Below are 18,441 nucleotides of genomic sequence, written 5' to 3'. Positions count from 1 at the left end.
TATAAAGAGCCTCAACTCATTGCAGCTTAGAAGCTTTTGAAATGTAGTTTCTTTAAGGAACTTATCGCGTTTATTTGTATCATAATTTGGGAAGGGTTGATTAAATCCGAATGTTGAGTTTAGCTCAATTTTAGCTTCCGCTCAGTGCAGAGTCACAGACCTGACTCGTGGAATCTGGAGACCACATCGGTCTGAAGAGATCTCAAAAAGTCGCCGACGTCCTAAACGAACTCCAGACATCGTTTCGATATCAGAGCCATCCAGTGTCTTCGTCGCCGACCTTCTTTGGATCTCTTCAGACCGACGCGACTTGGATGCCAGAATCCAGGAGTCAGGTCTGTGACTGCGTCGTACTCAGACGTTGCACTGAGCGGAAAGTGAAATAGAGCCAAACTCAACATTCGTTTGGAATTAATCGTTAGGCAAAACTCTTTCGCAATGCTGCCATTTAAAAAATACAAGAAGTGAAAGCTTCAAATGTTTTATCGCAGTCAGAAAATTGAACAAGTCACTATTCAAAACCTACGCAGCGGCGGTTAATCGACGCTGGGAAAGAACGCGTAGGCGCTAACCCAACACAACCTAACCCAACCCACGACGACCTGACCCTTTGTTGAGTCAGCGCTAATGATCGACGGGATATCGTGCATTAAGCATGGGCGTGGTCCCCGGCTCAGAGCGTGGGCATGTTCTATCATAACCTGGGCGACGTTGGCCGGGACTGGCGGTGGCGGAGACGCGGAGGTGACGGCTCTCAGCAGGACAGACTCAGAAGAGGTTGCAGGCGAGATGGGCGATGCGATAAACTTTGTGATGGATGGATGGCGCGTGGGCAGGGAGGAGGCGGTGATTGGTCGGAGCGTTGTCTTCGAGGACTATGATTAATGAGGAGACAGATTAGGTGCTTGAAATTGAACATTGAAAAGTGACAAGGGATTTTGCAGGCTTGATTTGTTCCCTTAACTAACCCAAGCAGTGTTTATTGTGTGTATCAAATAATTCATTCACACGTATATTTTACTAATAGGAAGTCAACATTACGGATATGACATCAAAATATTTTTTAAAGGAAAGGAATTGGTATATATAGGGTTAAAAATTTGTTACGGTCTACTCTAATGTCTGAACACACATTGATCACTTCTGGCTGGTTTATACCTTCCAGTTGAACCTACCACTGGGCACAGAAAAAACAGATGTGTCACTTAAATCTGGGCAACCCTATGGATGTCCAGGAGTGGCATATCACTAAGCTCAAATGTCGAGATTCTGGGGTGCAAGGGCAATTAGATAGGTCTAGTCTACTGCGGGAGATGACTGTTGGAGTAGGTGGGGTTCGTTCCCTAAATATCAGAGGTTTTTGCTAGCCACAACAAGGGTATGCCACCCCCTGCCTGCTTTGACTGGAGAGGCTGGTTCAGAGCTGGCCTCCTCCTTCTTCCTGGGGGAGATGACTTTGGGATTAGTGCCCTAATTCTTCCTCATGGATCTCGATAGTAGGCGGCCCTACTCCCTGACCTTACCCATCCTGAATATCCTGTCACTCCGGAAGCAGCGCTAAGGTTCTTACAGGTCTAAATGCAATTTATAAGCTTCTTGTCCTAAGAGAAAAAATGTCTGAACACTCCTTGTCTGCCTGTTTCAAAATAACTGAATATTAGTAAAATCTCAAATCTTACTTTACGAATCATCACATAATTGATTCGAAGGAAAAGCGTAGACTACCGTTTCCGGAATGAGGAAGAGATGGCGTAGTTATGTTACGGCTTTAACCATGTTATATTATGCATGTGTATGATTGTTCAACGTGTGCGATAAGAACCAATACACAAAGACAAAGAAACCTTCGTGGCTTGAGTATACACTTTGAAAGTCATACACGACTGTTCAAGGAAATACTTTCAGGTGTTAAAAACAAGACTGAGAACGGAAATAGCCTTATATGTAACGATCAGAGATGCAATCACCGCTTGGTCCAGACCCGGTAACCTTGTGGCGCCATACTTGTGCACACGGTGTCGCCAGCTTGAGTATGCCAACTTGCAAAACTCAAGCTGTCTATTCTTGGAAATTGAGCGAGAGTTTTAAAATCCACCTTTCTGCTCGCATTTGTTCACAACGTTGCAGTATCTACCTCTTTGGCACTTGACTTCCGGTCAAGAAGATGCAGTTTGTTTTTTTACTTTTTACAAAATTATCATCTGTGTTGATCGTATTAATCAAAGTTGGAAATAAAAAGAACACATAATTTAAACTGATTACAGCTTACAGCTGAACAATATATCAAGGTACAATCACTCATCTGTACTTTTGTGAAATGGGAACAACATTGTATATGAAGTTTGAAATATCAATTACTCATTTCCGTGTGATTTATGGTGTCATTATTTTCTCTACAAACAAGAATGTTTATACATACACGACTTGCATATAGTATGTATGGACTTATGACTTATAAATGTTACACGGCGTATCCTTTTAACATAAATCTTTTTCTTCTTTTGACATATATTTCCCTTTCTTTTAATATAAGTACAGTAGATGTAATTTAAATTCCTTAAAAACTAAAATAAATTGTTGTTTTAAGTGTGATTTTGAAAAAAATGCCCACTGAAACAACTTAAAAAATTAGTTCTAATAGGAGTGCCGATGGCCGAGCGGTCTAAGTCGTTGGACTTTGGGTCTGAGTTAGAGATAGCGCAGGTTCAAATCCTGTCTGTGACCGTTTAATTTTTTATCAGTACAATCAACCTTGTACTGTATCGACTCTCCCCTTTATTCTGTTTGATAAGATCCTCGCACAGGCTAGTGGCCCATGAGGACGGACAGAATAAGGCTTAAAAGGGGATTCGCCTCTCCTTTAAAAAAAAAAATCAGTTTTAGATTTTGGGTTTGAAGTCGCTGGCTCACAGCTCACAAATCCCTCGACTGAAGGAGCTTTAGTGCCAAATAAACACAGTTTTTCTTTTCTTCAAATTGTTCCCATATCGTAATTAGAGGTACAGGTGGCTTATAGAGAATGTCTGTCAGGGCTTAACTTTAGTAATGCTAGCCTTTCTCGTAGTCGACTACACCACCAAGCTACAAATGTTCCTAATGGTATACTTTGACATTTAGCTCAATTTCTCTCCATCTGATGTAGTACATGTCATCATTCAACGTAAGAGTTTTCCATATGGCCATCTGTTCCGTCTTTGGATCGGCACAATTTACCTGCGAATTACCGCCCATCTTCCATGTCTTCCACTTCTCGAACTTGATGATTGTTCAATCCCTCTAATCACCGGTCTCACCGCGCTAGTAGTTGCACGTCTCGAGGTCAACCTTGGCCCTGGAAGTAAGTCTTCTCCCGTGGTGGTCGGGCAGGGCGAGAATGTAGGGCACTCGGGTAACCCACGGTTCACATGGTACCGTACCGGAGCCAGTACACAATGCTATTGTCAAGTGCAGTACCGGTAATCAATGGCTGAGTCATTCCCATGGTGAATATTTTACAAGACACCGTTCAGTCAGGTTTCGGACTGATTCTGGGTCGTGTGGCAGATGTGGATTTTCAGGGTGTCTCTAGCAATTGGAAATGGAGTTGTAGGAATGTGAGTGCCTGCGTTTGTTGTTATTTTCCAATACTCCGACACGGTTTTCTTGAGTAGTGTTTCTTCCCATGGTGGTTCCTCCTAGAAACTCCTACCGCCTGACCTGGTAGATTCTCAAGCACCGGTTGCTTGCACCTCGGAACGTAACTTGCTCGGTAACGTGCCGGCCAAGTGGGTCGCCAGTAATCCTTCAATCACTCTAATCGGGTAGGCGGAATCAGTGCGAAATAGTGAAAGTTAGAAAACGAGATGTGGAGTTTTCGCCCAAATTAATACCTCTGTGCTCGTGGCTGCGCGGCGGTACGATTGTTACGACCCGGGCGAGGCCGGCGGGAAGACTTTCGTTGCGAGAAATCATCAATGGATCAAGTGCGGTGGTGGCGATTGGCGGATCTGTCCCGGATGAGTCAAGGGCTTGTCCCAGGCCCCGTCTTGACGACTTGTCCCTTGTTTTCTCCCACTTTCTACCGACATTCCTCGCCCATCCCGTCTCGTGCCGCCGCCGTACGCTCGCGTCTGCTGGTTGTCTTCTACGAATCAATGAGTGACCTCACATAGCGACAAGGAAAGTTTTACTGACAGGATTTCAGCTAGATACATCGAGGATATAAATATATGATTACAAGAAATTTGAAAATATTACAATGAAAATTCATAAATATGATTGTATAAAGTAAATCATATGCATTTCACAATTCACAACATTAAAAACTTAGGAACCAAATAAACACGTGGAGGAAGACTCGCCAATTACCGAGACACATAGGCTTGTAGTAAGTAATACAACACAATGCCAATAACCTTGATCTAACAGTGTTAAGAAGTGTCTCTTTCAGAAGAGCTGGCAAACATTTCTTCTGCCAACCTCTGTATCCACAGGATATATCGAGAACGTATTGAGGTATATATTTGAAATTTTGTACATTTTACTATCAGTTGCATCAGCTGGCAGTATTCGTATTCTTTTTTCGCAAATTATCTCAACAAACTAATGAAGCTATGAAATTTAATTTTTGCGCGCATTTTCATTGTGTCAAGTTCGATGATGGCGCATGTCTCTCCGTGGGACTTGTCTGGGTGTTAGCTAAGTCTATGTATAATGTGGGGAGATGTCTCTAGAATGAACTGAACGACGGTACATTTGAAATTTGTTTTACTTTGCTACTACTCAGGGGCCTGGAAAGTTCTTCTGTCTTTCCATATCTCGTATATATCAAGAACTGAATATAGAAAGCAATGAACGAATCTGGGTGTTAGCTAAGTCTATGTATAATGTGGGGAGATGTCTCTAGAATGAACTGAACGGTACATTTGAAATTTGTTTTACTTTGCTACTACTCAGGGGCCTGGAAAGTTCTTCTGTCTTTCCATATCTCGTTGGATATATCAAGAACGAATTGAGCTATGGACCTGAAACTCTGCATTTTACCTCGTTTATTCATAGACAGCATCGTGTGGGATGAAGGTGCATTTCCCTCTATGTGGTTTAGATAACTGGGGGTAGATATTTCTTTTGTTGTAGGGAAATGACCTGTGGTCACGACAATTTTAATGCAATTTCAGCAAACCCTTTATGCGATTCGTGGTTTTGGCTAACTCCCTCCTTGTTACGGATTTCTCCTTTTGAAGGCAAATTAGTTCGTGTCCGAGCAGCCTTGTTTGTGGTCACCGCCAATGCCGGAGTTCAGAATGAATGCAGTGACCGCCGCAGATCGCGACCAGGAGACCAGAGACAACGAGCTCCGCGGCTGCACTGTGGGTTATAATACCGCCTTGACACACTAACGCAAGGTGAGAGAACCTGTCTCGATCGAACGAAGGTGTGGCTCTCGTTAACAGCGTTTTCGTTTTTAAGCCGCGTTGACCAACAGTAACTGCCTTTCTAGTGTCTTAAAACAGTCGAGAAAAACTGAACGGAATGTACTTCAGTGGCTAACTACTGTAGTAGGATTGGTTCTTTTGGTACAGTTTGGAACACAATACTTTCAGATTGAATGACAATTAATCACACGAAACAGTTACTCAAGATTCAGGTCTCCGAGGAAATTATTTAAAGTTTCACTTTTACTTACAGCTCTAATAATTCTAAAACAATGTCGCAGGATGTCTTACAATAATTAATAATTTTTCGTAGCGATTCGTAATCCAAAATATGTCTTCATAGTCAAATAGGACTGAAAACCCAGTTATATTTGACCTTTTTCCGTATTCGGTGAATACGTAATCGATCATTTGTATAAAACCTACGAGTAACCTATAATAAATATCCATGTATGTATTCAGTTTGCAATGGTTTCATGATATGTCATCGTAATTTTACCAACGTCGACCGATTATGCATATTACCGAAATGCTTTTGTCTTACCGAAGCCTCCAAAGATACAACTCGTAACCGTCAGCAAGAAAAGGTTTGGTAACCTAGGACCCGGTGTAGGTTTCAATAGAAGTAGATCGTGACAGTTTCGTCACAGTGTCGTTCGGCCGGACGAGTGTCGGAGTAAGGGAGCGCTATCAGAGGTTATACAGTCCGTGACCACGTGACGCAATGGCGGGATAGAGCAGGATCAGAATGCCGGAGTTTCACCTCTCTTTGTCTCGATGCTATCTGTTCGTGTCGTAGCCATCTCCACCCCTCCCCTCCCCTCACCCGTTCTTGTATAATTGCGGTTGTGATGAACCGTACTGGATGGCGCGCGGTTCATTAATAAAACAGGAAGAGAGGTTTAATAAACCTCTCGCTGTTGGTTGACCGACTCAAGCAGTATTGGAATATCTGGTTTTGGAGTGCAAAGTTTGCTTTAGAGTTTTGGTGGTGAGGACCGTAAAAGAAATTTTACTTATACATTTTTGGGTTTAAGGTCACAGGCTTCGGATGAAAATTAATTTCAATTCATCTTTATGAAAAAGATGGCATATCGAAGGTACGCCCATGTGAAGTCAGTGAATTTAAAATATCTTAAGTTTAAATGTTCAAACCGCGTCAAAACTGTTTAAAAGTAATTATAGTTTTGAGGTATTTATGTGGAGAACCATCGTCTTTTTTCCCGGGCCCTGGTAATTGCCTCTCAGCCATCCGGCTTTTTGTGCACCCTCTTCGAGACTGAAGCTGTTTCAAATCCCAGGCCTTTACAAAATCATGAGATCTTCTGATCAATGCTTGCCTGTTCAACCCCTCTTCAGTATGTATAAGAAAACCTAGGGATCTTGAGCGTTTACTCTGTAATGCCGGACATTCAAATATAACATGGTCGGCCCTTTCATCAGCCTCGTCACATTTTCTGCACAGTATTTCCTGAACCGGTAAACCTATTCTGTTCAGGTGGCTTCGGAATATCCAATGACCTGTTATAAAACCAGCCATCTTACGGATCTCCGTTCTATTCATTCTAAGGACATCTGCTGCAAAGTTCCTTGATAGTCCATTGAGCAACCGCTTTGCTTGTACGTTCCCCTCAGTTTCCCTCCAGTGTTGTCGGTCTTAGGTGCCTCCAGAGACCTAGTATCTGTTCAGTATCTCTATTCTGACGTTTAGCTAGTTTGGTCAACATCTCCTCTGTCAAATTACGCGTCGTCTTCAACGAAACACTTTGCTTCGTAAAGTGTTATTAATTAGTGTTGCTATGTCAATACGCTGACTGTTTATTTACTGTTCTTAAAATAGATCATACACGCGGGTGTGTTGTTGTTTGATTTATTTTGCAGCATTATAAGTTTACGATCCAGCTTGACAACAATCTTACGCTTCTTTCGGTTAAATTCAAGGAAAGCAATAAATGAGATTATGATGCTGTCGTCATAATTCTATTACCTGTGCGACGAGTAATATTGAAGGCCGAAGGTGAAGCCGAAATATTGAAGGAGTTAGTTTGTTTCGAAAAGGTCGAATGAATTCGTCTCTGCCTGTTAGTTTCAACGATATAATCAAAGTAAGAAATTGCCAGAAGATGAATATTCCACGACTCTTCCATTGTTTTTACATTGTAATTTGGTTCGGGGTAGAGAAGAATATTGTTTTTTGCATAGCATAACGTAACTTAAAAATATCGACGCAGTAATATAAAAGGGATGTATTGAAGAGAGAATTATCCAGCTTCTGAGTCAAACGGGATGATCCGTAAATTGTTGAGCAATACATATTCCATTTATGTACTTTTTACTGCTTTATATAAGATATATTTTGATTGTAAGTGGTCAGTTTCATTTGCTTTAGAGAAATATGTTTGTTCTCTTTATTACACACATAAGAGATTTGTAAAATTTCTGGGAAAGGCGTTGAACAACATTCCGGGTCATTGAAGGAAGGAAGAAAGAATTGATTTTCGATTGTGTCGGAGTTGTGGAGAGGGAGGATTATAATAGGGAGGACTCTTAAATTCCGTGATCTTCCCACTTGGCAAAACTTTGATCCCTATGATTAAGACGCGAATCTTTCAAGTAAATTGTACTTTTTCAACTTTTACGGGTGTTTGTATGGTTGTTGACAAGGAATATAATGCAATCATTGTCTATTCTGCAATAACCTGTTCTGCAGCGTCATGTTTGTCGTACGCTGATTGTTTGTGTTTGACGGTCGACTCGTTCCCAAGCTGCAAGACGATGAATGTGTAACATAAATAATTACGTCAACTTCCTGTCGGTGGAAACGTATACCAATCAATAAGCGAGTGTGAGAACGCCGCCTTGGCTGGTTCAAGGATCTCGGTGGATCCTCAGCAATTTGTGGGGTGGAAGTTGAAAGCCTATCTTGGCTCCATAAATCCATTCTTTTTTTATTTTATTCAAGAGGGTTTTATCTACGCCAGTGGCATTGTCATCTGTTGAAATTTTTTATAGGAACATTTTGTAATAATCATTTCCAGAACTAGGAAGTACTTATCATTTACACATCTAATACATCAACCTGACTGTGTGACGACAACCGACAAGAAAAGACGAGCTCAATAAAAGCATCCAGCTGTCAAACCTAACCTCAAAAACTGAGGAGAAACCAAACGCTGCTATTGTGCGCGGAATTGTATTGTTTTCATAGGAACGAACAGGCGTTTCTCGAATCCAAGCCAAACCCGATGTTTCACTCTCACACTTGGCGATACGCCAACCGCTGTTTACCATACTGATTTCCTTCCACTCGCCATTGTTATGTGTGTCGTCTCTCGTCAAGGCCGAGCGCTGCGCAGTTTTTACGCATCTCGGAGGAAAGCGACGCGTAGAAACTGGTATCTTCGCGCACGCTTCGATTTTCCAACCACTCAATCAGCACTTTGAAATCCGATATTCGTCGTAAACCGGGCCGGTTTACCTTGGCTGTTTCCACAAGGACCGGCACATGCCTGTTGATGTTTGCAAAAATCGGTTTTTGAGACGGCGATTTAGTCAGCTTTGGAGAAAATTACATGGCACACGCTTTGGTAGATCTTGTAGATAATTTTCTTGTTGAACTTGAAATTCAGTGATGGATTTGTTAAAAGGATAAGTGCAAAGTAATTTCACTACCACAGTCCTGATTTTATTACAATCTACAAATTCAAGAATTCTTGGATGGACCGATTCACCTGTCTGGGGATGAAAGATGGTCATAAAATCTTGTCTTTGATCAAAATGTTTTTGATGCCAAGTCCAGGAACCTTATGTGATAGTTTCATGTGCTGAAATCGACTTAGAAGTTCAATAAGCAACCCTCCCTTCTGATGCTTTGCTGGAAAGGATATAAACATAAAAAATGTGGTGGATATATAAACTCGACCACATACCTTTTACTAGATATCAAGGACCCAATTTGTAGTTTATCCCATTAAATGTAACAATTTAATTAAAAACTGAGGATAGGCCAGTTTCTAATTTTTTTATGTTTAAAATTAGAAAAGTTTTCTGTAGTATTGAACACGCTGTTGGGTGACTAGTAACTATTTTGAATGTGATGTCAAACTTTGTACTGTCTTTGATCATATACTTGTTTGCAACATTGAGCATTGTTGCTATGCACTGGTAGGTATCACTTTGCCTATAGTTAAATAGCATAGAAGTGTTTTGATATGGAAAACTGTATACCTTTGTCTCTAAATATGTATAAAATGAAGGTTTTATTATATTTAAAAAAGGGAAAAAGATAATCAACTTTCAATTCCACTACAATTCCTGTTTTATTACACAATGGAAAACGTTATAGCACAAATAAGGTGTTACTATTTGGACATTTTAGCTGGGAGAACTCTTTCCTCTTTGTAAAACATCATTGCTTGTATTTATTTTCTATTAACCATTATTACTCCAGTCTTAAGACGAATAACTAAACACATTCCGAAATCTTAATACATTATAAATTAGATTAATCTGTCCCAAATACCAAATAAACATTTCCTAAAAGTCTGTACCCAGTTATGTCCGTTCCAAAGTAATTTACTGTCCCCCGTTCCATTAAACCTCGTGTAACATGTAACTTTTAAAAGAAGTTCTAGTGTTCCAATTTGAATTATACATCTTTGTCATCACTGTTTAATTACACAAAAATATTGTGCATTAAAAGCAACCCACCACTGATGTATTTGGCTACTTAGGAGTGTTCGAAAGTGACCCGCTTTTTTATCCTTGGGTATTAAAAGCAACTCACCACTGATGCATTTGGCTACTTAGGAGTGTTCGCAAGTGACCCTCGTTTTTTATCCTTGGGTATTAAAAGCAACCCACCACTGATGCATTTGGCTACTTAGGAGTGTTCGCAAGTGTCCCTCGTTTTTTATCCTTGGGTATTAAAAGCAACCCACCACTGATGCATTTGGCTACTTAGGAGTGTTCGCAAGTGTCCCTCGTTTTTTATCCTTGGGTATCAAAAGCAACCCACCACTGATGCATTTGGCTACTTAGGAGTGTTCGCAAGTGTCCCTCGTTTTTTATCCTTGGGTATTAAAAGCAACCCACCACTGATGCATTTGGCTACTTAGGAGTGTTCGCAAGTGTCCCTCGTTTTTTATCCTTGGGTATCAAAAGCAACCCACCACTGATGCATTTGGCTACTTAGGAGTGTTCGCAAGTGAGCCTCGTTTTTTATCCTTGGGTATTAAAAGCAACCCACCACTGATGCATTTGGCTACTTAGGAGTGTTCGCAAGTGACCCTCGTTTTTTATCCTTGGGTATTAAAAGCAACTCACCACTGATGCATTTGGCTACTTAGGAGTGTTCGCAAGTGACCCTCGTTTTTTATCCTTGGGTATTAAAAGCAACCCACCACTGATGTATTTGGCTACTAAGAGTTATTATCTAGTGGATGTATATCAGGTATATAAGTACAGTGTAATGGGGCTGGGAGCTCAGAGCACTGGAGGACTTGTCTGGCAGCGAAACCGAAGAACGGGATCTGCGAGGCGGATTTGCTAAATCGGCACGTACAGCAGGAATAGCGGACATCTGCACTCTGTCTGTCCATTGCCCGGTAAATGCCCGCTTTGTGTAGCAGGTGCAGTGAACCATGTTATTACCTGCTCACTGCCCGCCTACTGCCCGCTTTACGGATTCGTTCTGCTCACTTTTTGCGAGCAGTTTGATAGAGTATTTCGCTGATTCCCTGTTGGTAGCGCGGTGCCATTGTTCTTCGGTGTCCACACAATGAACCGTTCTTACCAATACACCATTAACATTCGATATGTGTTCAATAGTTAACTCGTAATGAGGTTATCAAAACAGTGAAACAATCTCTTTCTTGATATTTATGTATTTTATATAACAGACCATTATGATTGCCGTTGTTATATAAATGTAGTTGATGCCTGTTAAGGGTATCTTTTGGTCTTAAACTTGTTTGTGTAAATGAGGCCAGTTGTCCTCGCGGTACCAGGTTGGTAATAGGTTATCAGTGTGTGAGAAGGATAAGTTTTAAATCGCTTAAGCGATTTTTAAGCACTCATAACGACTAATTGGATAACAGTTTATCGTGACTGCTCTTTAAGAAGTTTTGTTTCAAAATAGAAAGCTTAACCACTTTATAACAAGAAATAAGCTCGACGAACGTGTAATAGTCAAGGATAATCATGGATAAACTCTCAATATCACTATTGCAAAATAGACTCCTCACCAACAAGCCTTTCAGAAATGTTGGCATTGTGTTTACTGTGCTTCCCAGACTCCAGTAGCAGTATTAAGTATATTTCCTGGTATTGACCTGCTTCAAGTTTTTCCTTCAGATCCTGATAACGATTTAGACGCGTTCCCGTAGCTCAAATCCGAGTAAACGGACAGCCGGGATCTCTTAATATGAGACGTTCAGCTTTTCAGTGCAAAATACCCTCCCACCAAACCGGGAGGTCTCACTGAAAAATAAAAACAGAACGTTGTTTTATTGATTGTTGGGTTTTGTTTTTAAAGAAGATCCCCGGGATGAACCTGTTTTTCCACACGGGGGCTCAAGTACAAAATATACAAACATCTAGTCAGCAATTAATAGAGTATTTTGTAGGAGAGAACAGCTTTTATACTTTCTACAATACAGCCTAAACTAATTACATGTTTAGTGGTGGAGCTCCTTGGAAAAACCTATAATCTTGTTGTTTTTTTGTTCCAGGTAAAAAGCCCTTTCGTACTGCATGGTGGCTGATAGAGATGGTATGTAATTTCACATTAAGAATTTTCTATCTGATGTTTTTGTATGGAACTGAGTGAATTGTACATCGCTGTACATAAGCTGTAGCTGTATAGTTATGTATGGTTGTCTCCGTAACATTAAGTTAATTTTAATTGTTTTGAACAATGAGAATTTACTGACATTCATTTGATACTACGAAAAACGCACACAGCTCTATGAAATCAATGACCTGGATAACGTTTTTAAAATGAAGAAATTTAATACTAGACCTGGAAAGTTGATTAATTTAGCGCTAGAATTCAAAGCGAGAGAATAAATCGATAGCAAAAAGAGGCCAATGCCAACAGCATATCGAGAGCGGAAGTGAGGCAACATGTACTGTGCAGTTGAAGGTAGTTACCGATCTTGTAATTTGTACTGCAAGAGATTTCGCTGGGAAATTGTTGCAAACTTGTTATTTCCCCTCCCCCCACCATGTTCCCCGACAACGTCCAGGCAGCGCGCTGTCCGCAAGAGGATTGGCGGCAGTTATGACATCTTCAGCGGCATAGCTCCAAAACTCACAATACCCCCTTGTGTCACTCGGAGGGCGGTGGCTGCTGAGTTGCCAGTTGTAATTCTTGCAAGGGTGGATGTTTCCAGTGCCTTTGTGAGTAGTTCGACGGTTGCAAAAGCTGATCACTCCCGCACCGAGCCACGTACCGGATAAGGAACGTGCTTGATAGAGCACGCGCGTCGGTGAGTTATTGTCGGGAAGGAACGTGCTTACTGTCGCAGAGGGGCGCGACTTTCCTCGTGGGTTTCACAACTCGGAGGTTGTTATCAGTCGTGATTGCGGAGTGCTCGAGTGCGGTGAACGCTCTAGGCCGAGCAGTGTAGCTCCGCGCTGCCGGTCGGAGCAGTGTCAGTGAGGTGTCAGAAGACGACGTTTTGGCCGAGTTCCTGAAGTGAAGCAACGATTCATCGCAGCGCTCGAGCGGGGGTCCGCTCTATTTCGGTGAATGGCCAAAGCGAAGAGTCCCCTCCGTACTCGCTAGTCTGTCACGCTACTTGCGAGTGAACTAGGAATTTCCAAAAGGATGCATTTAAAAAGTTGGATTTTCAAGAAAATCACCAGTCGCGTCATCCGGGGATGTTTCAGGATCAGGAGCTGGAGTGGGTGGAAGAAGGTGTCTACCAGAGGTTACAATATTGTACAAACGCAGGTAATTACTATGTCACCTGAATAATCTGATAGAATATTCTCGCCCGCACACATACAGCATGCAACTTTTCCTGTTCTGTATCAGTTAAACAGATCTGTTAATTAACTTTTGCGTATGAAAACACATCTAAAAAAGGTACATGAAGCACTGCTTTACTCCATTGAGGGTTGCCTATTATTATTATAGCTTATTATTATAGGCCCTACTTTAATTGCTAAAAGAGTTTTAGACTCTAAAAGAAAAGCAAAATATCTGCAGGTTCATACTTGCCATTTATTTAGGTAACTTAGTAACCTTACCAAAGTGGCTGAACTGTTTATTAGAAGTCGCTTTGCACTCTTGCTTCTGACACCTCCTCACAGAGGCAGCAAGTGTTGCTCTTAAGAGCTTATCCATTACTATCTTGTATTGGTGACAGTTGAGCCCATAGTGGCAGTAAAGAGGCCTCCCAAGAGCACCGTGGTCTTTTCTTGCTGAGAGAGAGTATCTGATAAGCATTTTTGCTTGCCTGTTGCTTGATATATTTTACAGAACTTGTTCCTGTTTATATCTCCTCACTGTCTGATTTCATTCATTAGTTCTTTTCTTCTCTTAGGTCAAGAAGCTTATAAATTGCACTTAGTCCAATAAGAGCCTTAGCGCTGGTTCCGGAGTGACAGGATATTCAGGATGGGAAAGGTTAGGACGTAAGGGCCGCCACCTATCGAGATCCATGAGGAAGAATTAGGGCACTAATCTCAAAGTCATGTTCCCCCAGAAGAAGGGGAGACCAGCTCTGAACCAGCCTCTCCAGTCAAAGCAGGCAGGGGAGTGGCACACCCTTTTTTAATTTAGCAAGAACCTCTGATATTGTTTAGGGAAAGAGCCCCACCGATTTCAACAGCCATCTCCCGCAGTAGACTAGACCTATCGAATTGCCCTTGCACCCCAGAATCTGGACATTTGCAGTTAGTGATGTGCCGCTCCTGGACATCCATAAGGTTGCCCAGATTTAAGTGACACATCGGTTTTTGCTGTGCCCAGTGGTAGGTTCAACTGGAAGGTAAAAACCAGCCAGAAGTGATCCCTGCTGGGATTCCAGCATTAGGTATTTGGCTTTTAGATACACCAAGCCTATGGTTGGCTCTGAGCCTAGGAATGGGAGCGTTACCTAAAATATCGTAGATATTCAAAGTCGGTTAGAATTTAAACATCTCAAATCGTTCATATGAACCAAAACTAAGATTGTATAAGCTCATCCGGTCGTGACATTAAGCGTACCAATCTTTGAGCTCTTATCCTCGTGCTTTCATCTTTTTGTCAGTCTTGTGTGTGGATTAAATGGGGTTTGACAAAGATACTGTGTGTTATCACCATGCTCCAGGAAGACCTCCAGCACCGGCACAGTAGTTTCACACTGACGGGCGGCAATGTTATTATCACGTACCAGTATGAAGGTGATGTAAGAGCGGCAAGGCGGTGTGACGCAAGGCTGCAAGGCACGGTGGCCCAGTTCGATATCCTAATAGGCCCGCTCGGCTCGAACCGTGTCATATCATATGGCCTGGGTCGGCCGACTCTCTCCCGGCGGGAGCTATTCACCGCACCGGCCGTTGTGCGGGAAGAATGGTATCCTCCCGAGGAGCGTGTGCGGCCTCCGAGGAAAGGCGGCGGAGGTGAAGGTCGTGCGGGTCGGATTCCGCTCGCGCCCCGCAGAAGTAGGCAATTACACTACTTACGTCCAGGATGAGAAAACTCGCACATGTCCAAGCGTTGCTTCTATAGTCTTAAAGTAGCACAACTTCAAATACAGGTGATCAAGACCTATTTACCGAGATCAACAAATACATTTTGGTAGAGGAGGCGACAGCGTCTTCGACTTTGGTCTTTTGAAGGGAAAATCTCTTCCTTTGTCGTTCAGGTGTTTGGAGATTCAAGTTCAAGTTCAAACATCTTTATTTAGGAAGTCGTTGAATACATGCAAAACATATAAATTCATGGAGTGGATTCTGACAACTATTACATGTAGTTTTTTTAACACTCTCCATGCACCTTTTATGTGCGTGCGGGAAGATTGAGAGACCATGCAGTTGTGCAAGTTTAGTTGAACATGTTCCAGGAGTGACTCAACACTTCGTACAGTTCTTTACTGCCGCCTGTGACGTAAGGCCCTGGATTGTTGTCGATGTCATCAACCCCCCCTGTCAGCCATGTGGAAGCAAGCATCTACTTAAACAGGACAGGTTGGCTTCTGCCAAAAGAAAAGCTCTTATGTGTACTGTCCTATCATAATACTCCTTTCTTTCAGAACGTATACCATGGAATTAGTTCTCCTTAATCCCTGAGTGGTCCGGGTTTAGATTTTAAAACTACAGTTTATATGCATGTACTTTATTGTCATAAACTTAAAGGCTGGTAAATGAAGATTAATTCAGGATTTTCAGAAATTAAATAATATTCAAAAGTTATCCGCCGTAGACGATGAACTCCCTACAATATGAAGACTGCTTAACCGAAGGTTCACTTGTCCATTCACTTTTGAATGGTGTAAACTTAACGTCGCCCTAGAGTCAAAGTAAGGACACCATCATAGAGAATAGGCCATGGAATTTTACTAAGATCAACAAATTACTTTAAGACTGGTTTTAGACACCCAGTGCAAATGCGTTTGGGATTTTATCACACTGCTAACATTATGTTTCTTTGTGTCTTTTAAAGTGTAACTAATATTTTACACAGCAGTGACCACGTATTTATTTATACACACAAAAAAGTCACAAACAAACGATGCGTTGGCTGCCGATAGTAACAGTGAAATTACATACACAATTTGTAAATGTGGACCTCATTTAAAAATCTTTTGAGATTATACGTATAGAAAATATACAATCATGGTTTTTTAAATTATCCCTGTGAGTAAAATTGGAGCGTACGTTTAAGGAAGAACGTATTACTTATTGATATGTATAAGTACGTTGGTCCCACTCCTTTTTGTGTACAACCCTAATCACAATCGAAACCACATGCCGTCACACGTGGTCGTAGGTGTGAGAAGTCGCGCCATGTGAACATCGTCCTCTATCAACACTCAATGTGTTATATAAGCCGCAAGATATTCTCATTATTCTGATTTCATTGAAACGTGACAGTCCTTAGTTAATTGCACCTTGATTGTTTTTTATTATCAGAAACAAAGCGATATTGTGTTGCTAGCTTTTCTTACTCGTAGTAATTCTTCAACACTCGTATATTCTTACAGTACTTACGCATCTTGCACGTTTCTTTACGATTGGCGGTGTAAACATTATTAGATGGTGTCAATTTAAAAATTCATAGTTTATTGTAAAGTGGAGTTTAATAACAGAGTTTTGTGTTCTAAGCTTCGCAGAGTTAGTAAATGTCTAACTTCGTTCTCACAGAAGTCTCTTGCAGCAATTGGAAATACTTTAAAACTAGTAGTAAAAAAAACATTTTTTTTGTAAAGTTGCCTGACGATGATAAAGAGTTTGATCTCAAAAGATCTCGTCTAAAAAATAAAATAAAATTAGAAAAGACTTGTGTTTTACTGACTACTAGTTTTTAAATCTCGTAAACGACATTTCGTCATTGTGTACATTGTGTTGAAATGTCCTCTGGTGTTTTGGTTGCGGCCCTTCTATCGGTTTGTTGAGTCTCCTACTGTTGTACTGAACCTACTTCTACTGTGTTGAACCTCCTAATGGTCTTTTGGACCTCCTACTGCTGTGCTTATTTACTTTATTTAGCTGTGTTATATGAATCTGGCGGTTTCACAGACCTGAATCCTGGAATTTGGAGTCATGTTCGTCTGAAGAGTTCTAAAACAGTCGGCGACGAAGAAGCTCCAACTTAACTTTTATATCGTTGCGACATCAGTCACCCAGACTACAGAATATAGTGTAATCTAGGTGAAAAGATGTACTCGTTGTCTAATCAGTGCACCTAGATGTTTTAAACACGACCTCTAAGCACGGTGAAGCAACCGAGATTCCAGACATTGCACTAAGAGGAAGGTGAACTGGAGCTAAACTCAACATTCACATTGAATATATCCAAAGAAATGCAGCAATGCTGTTAACAAGTGTGGTTTCCCAGTTCAATTCTGAAATGAGGCACCGCGCAGAATGTGAAGCCGCAGAGGTCCCGTCCCGGACTCTACCAAACTAATTGGGTCCTCACTAATTCTGCCCGAATTTCTAACTCAGATGTCATCTTCAAGAGGGTAATGACAGGCGACTTCAATTACCGGTGACATGCAAGTCAACCTTGCGTGAAAGCAACGTTGATAGAAACGGCGTAACATTTACCCGCCCGGAGGCCGTAACGGGCCACGAAATTCCCGCTTGGATTGGGGAGAAGAGTAACCTAGAAACCTGCGTTGTGGATGAAACAATCTGGATTGGGGAGAAGAGTAATAATTGGTCTACAAACCTGCGTTGTGGATAAAAGACTGTATTGGGGAAAAGAGTAACAACTGCGCTAGAAACCTGCATTGTAGATAAAGGATTGGTGGATAGGCTTTTCAAAGGGAGCTTTATAACATTTACATCATACGATTTAGTTTTTCTCCATAAGAACTATGTTGAATCTCATGCACTTTTACGACTATATTTTTAGTTGTAGAATTATGGAAGTCTCATTTTAAAGTTATAATTAATACGTGCCCAAACGCTTTTTAATGTATTTCTGTATGTTCTATATTTTTTAGTATGTAAATGATGAAGTACAAGAAAATTTGAGATTTCCCCATGAATAGCCTATACATGAATTGAAAAATCTAAAAAGATTTTTTGGATGCTTATTAATTATATATTAAAAATTATACTTTTACATATTGTACGACTAAAAATAAGGTCCTACAACTGCATGAGGTTTAGCATTGTTCTTATGGAGCTACAATCAAGATGGCCGCTAGTACAGCCGACTCTTAAGATAAAAATTGTGAAAATAATCATATATGTATTACAATCCACCCATACAGTACGTTTGTGGGTCTAAGTTCAAATAAGGATTTCAATATTAACAGCATTCTTTAACACTAACATAAACAACAAATCAAACAAAACTTTGAGC

The 18,441-nt window shown here is 41.1% G+C and overlaps 1 protein-coding gene across 4 annotated transcripts in view; it reads left to right on the top strand.

Annotated features, from left to right (window-relative positions):
• The window catches only part of LOC124363309 (rho GTPase-activating protein conundrum-like), a 118,476-nt gene that overhangs the window by 15,467 nt on the left and 84,568 nt on the right, over positions 1 to 18,441 (top strand). For 2 of the 4 annotated variants that reach the window (XM_046818542.1, XM_046818541.1), the window contains exon 1: positions 13,100 to 13,371. The exons of 1 other annotated variant lie outside the window; for it this stretch is intronic. In XM_046818542.1, the coding sequence (XP_046674498.1) occupies positions 13,246 to 13,371 (126 nt within the window). In that variant the 5' untranslated portion in view covers positions 13,100 to 13,245. Of the gene's footprint in view, positions 1 to 12,155; positions 12,187 to 13,099; positions 13,372 to 18,441 lie in introns of those variants that run through there. One more of the 4 variants, XM_046818544.1, reaches the window with a different exon arrangement.

This window comes from Homalodisca vitripennis, chromosome 5, assembly GCF_021130785.1.
Source record: "Homalodisca vitripennis isolate AUS2020 chromosome 5, UT_GWSS_2.1, whole genome shotgun sequence".
NCBI lineage: Eukaryota > Metazoa > Arthropoda > Insecta > Hemiptera > Cicadellidae > Homalodisca > Homalodisca vitripennis.
This window is presented reverse-complemented; position numbering and strand designations above follow the sequence as displayed.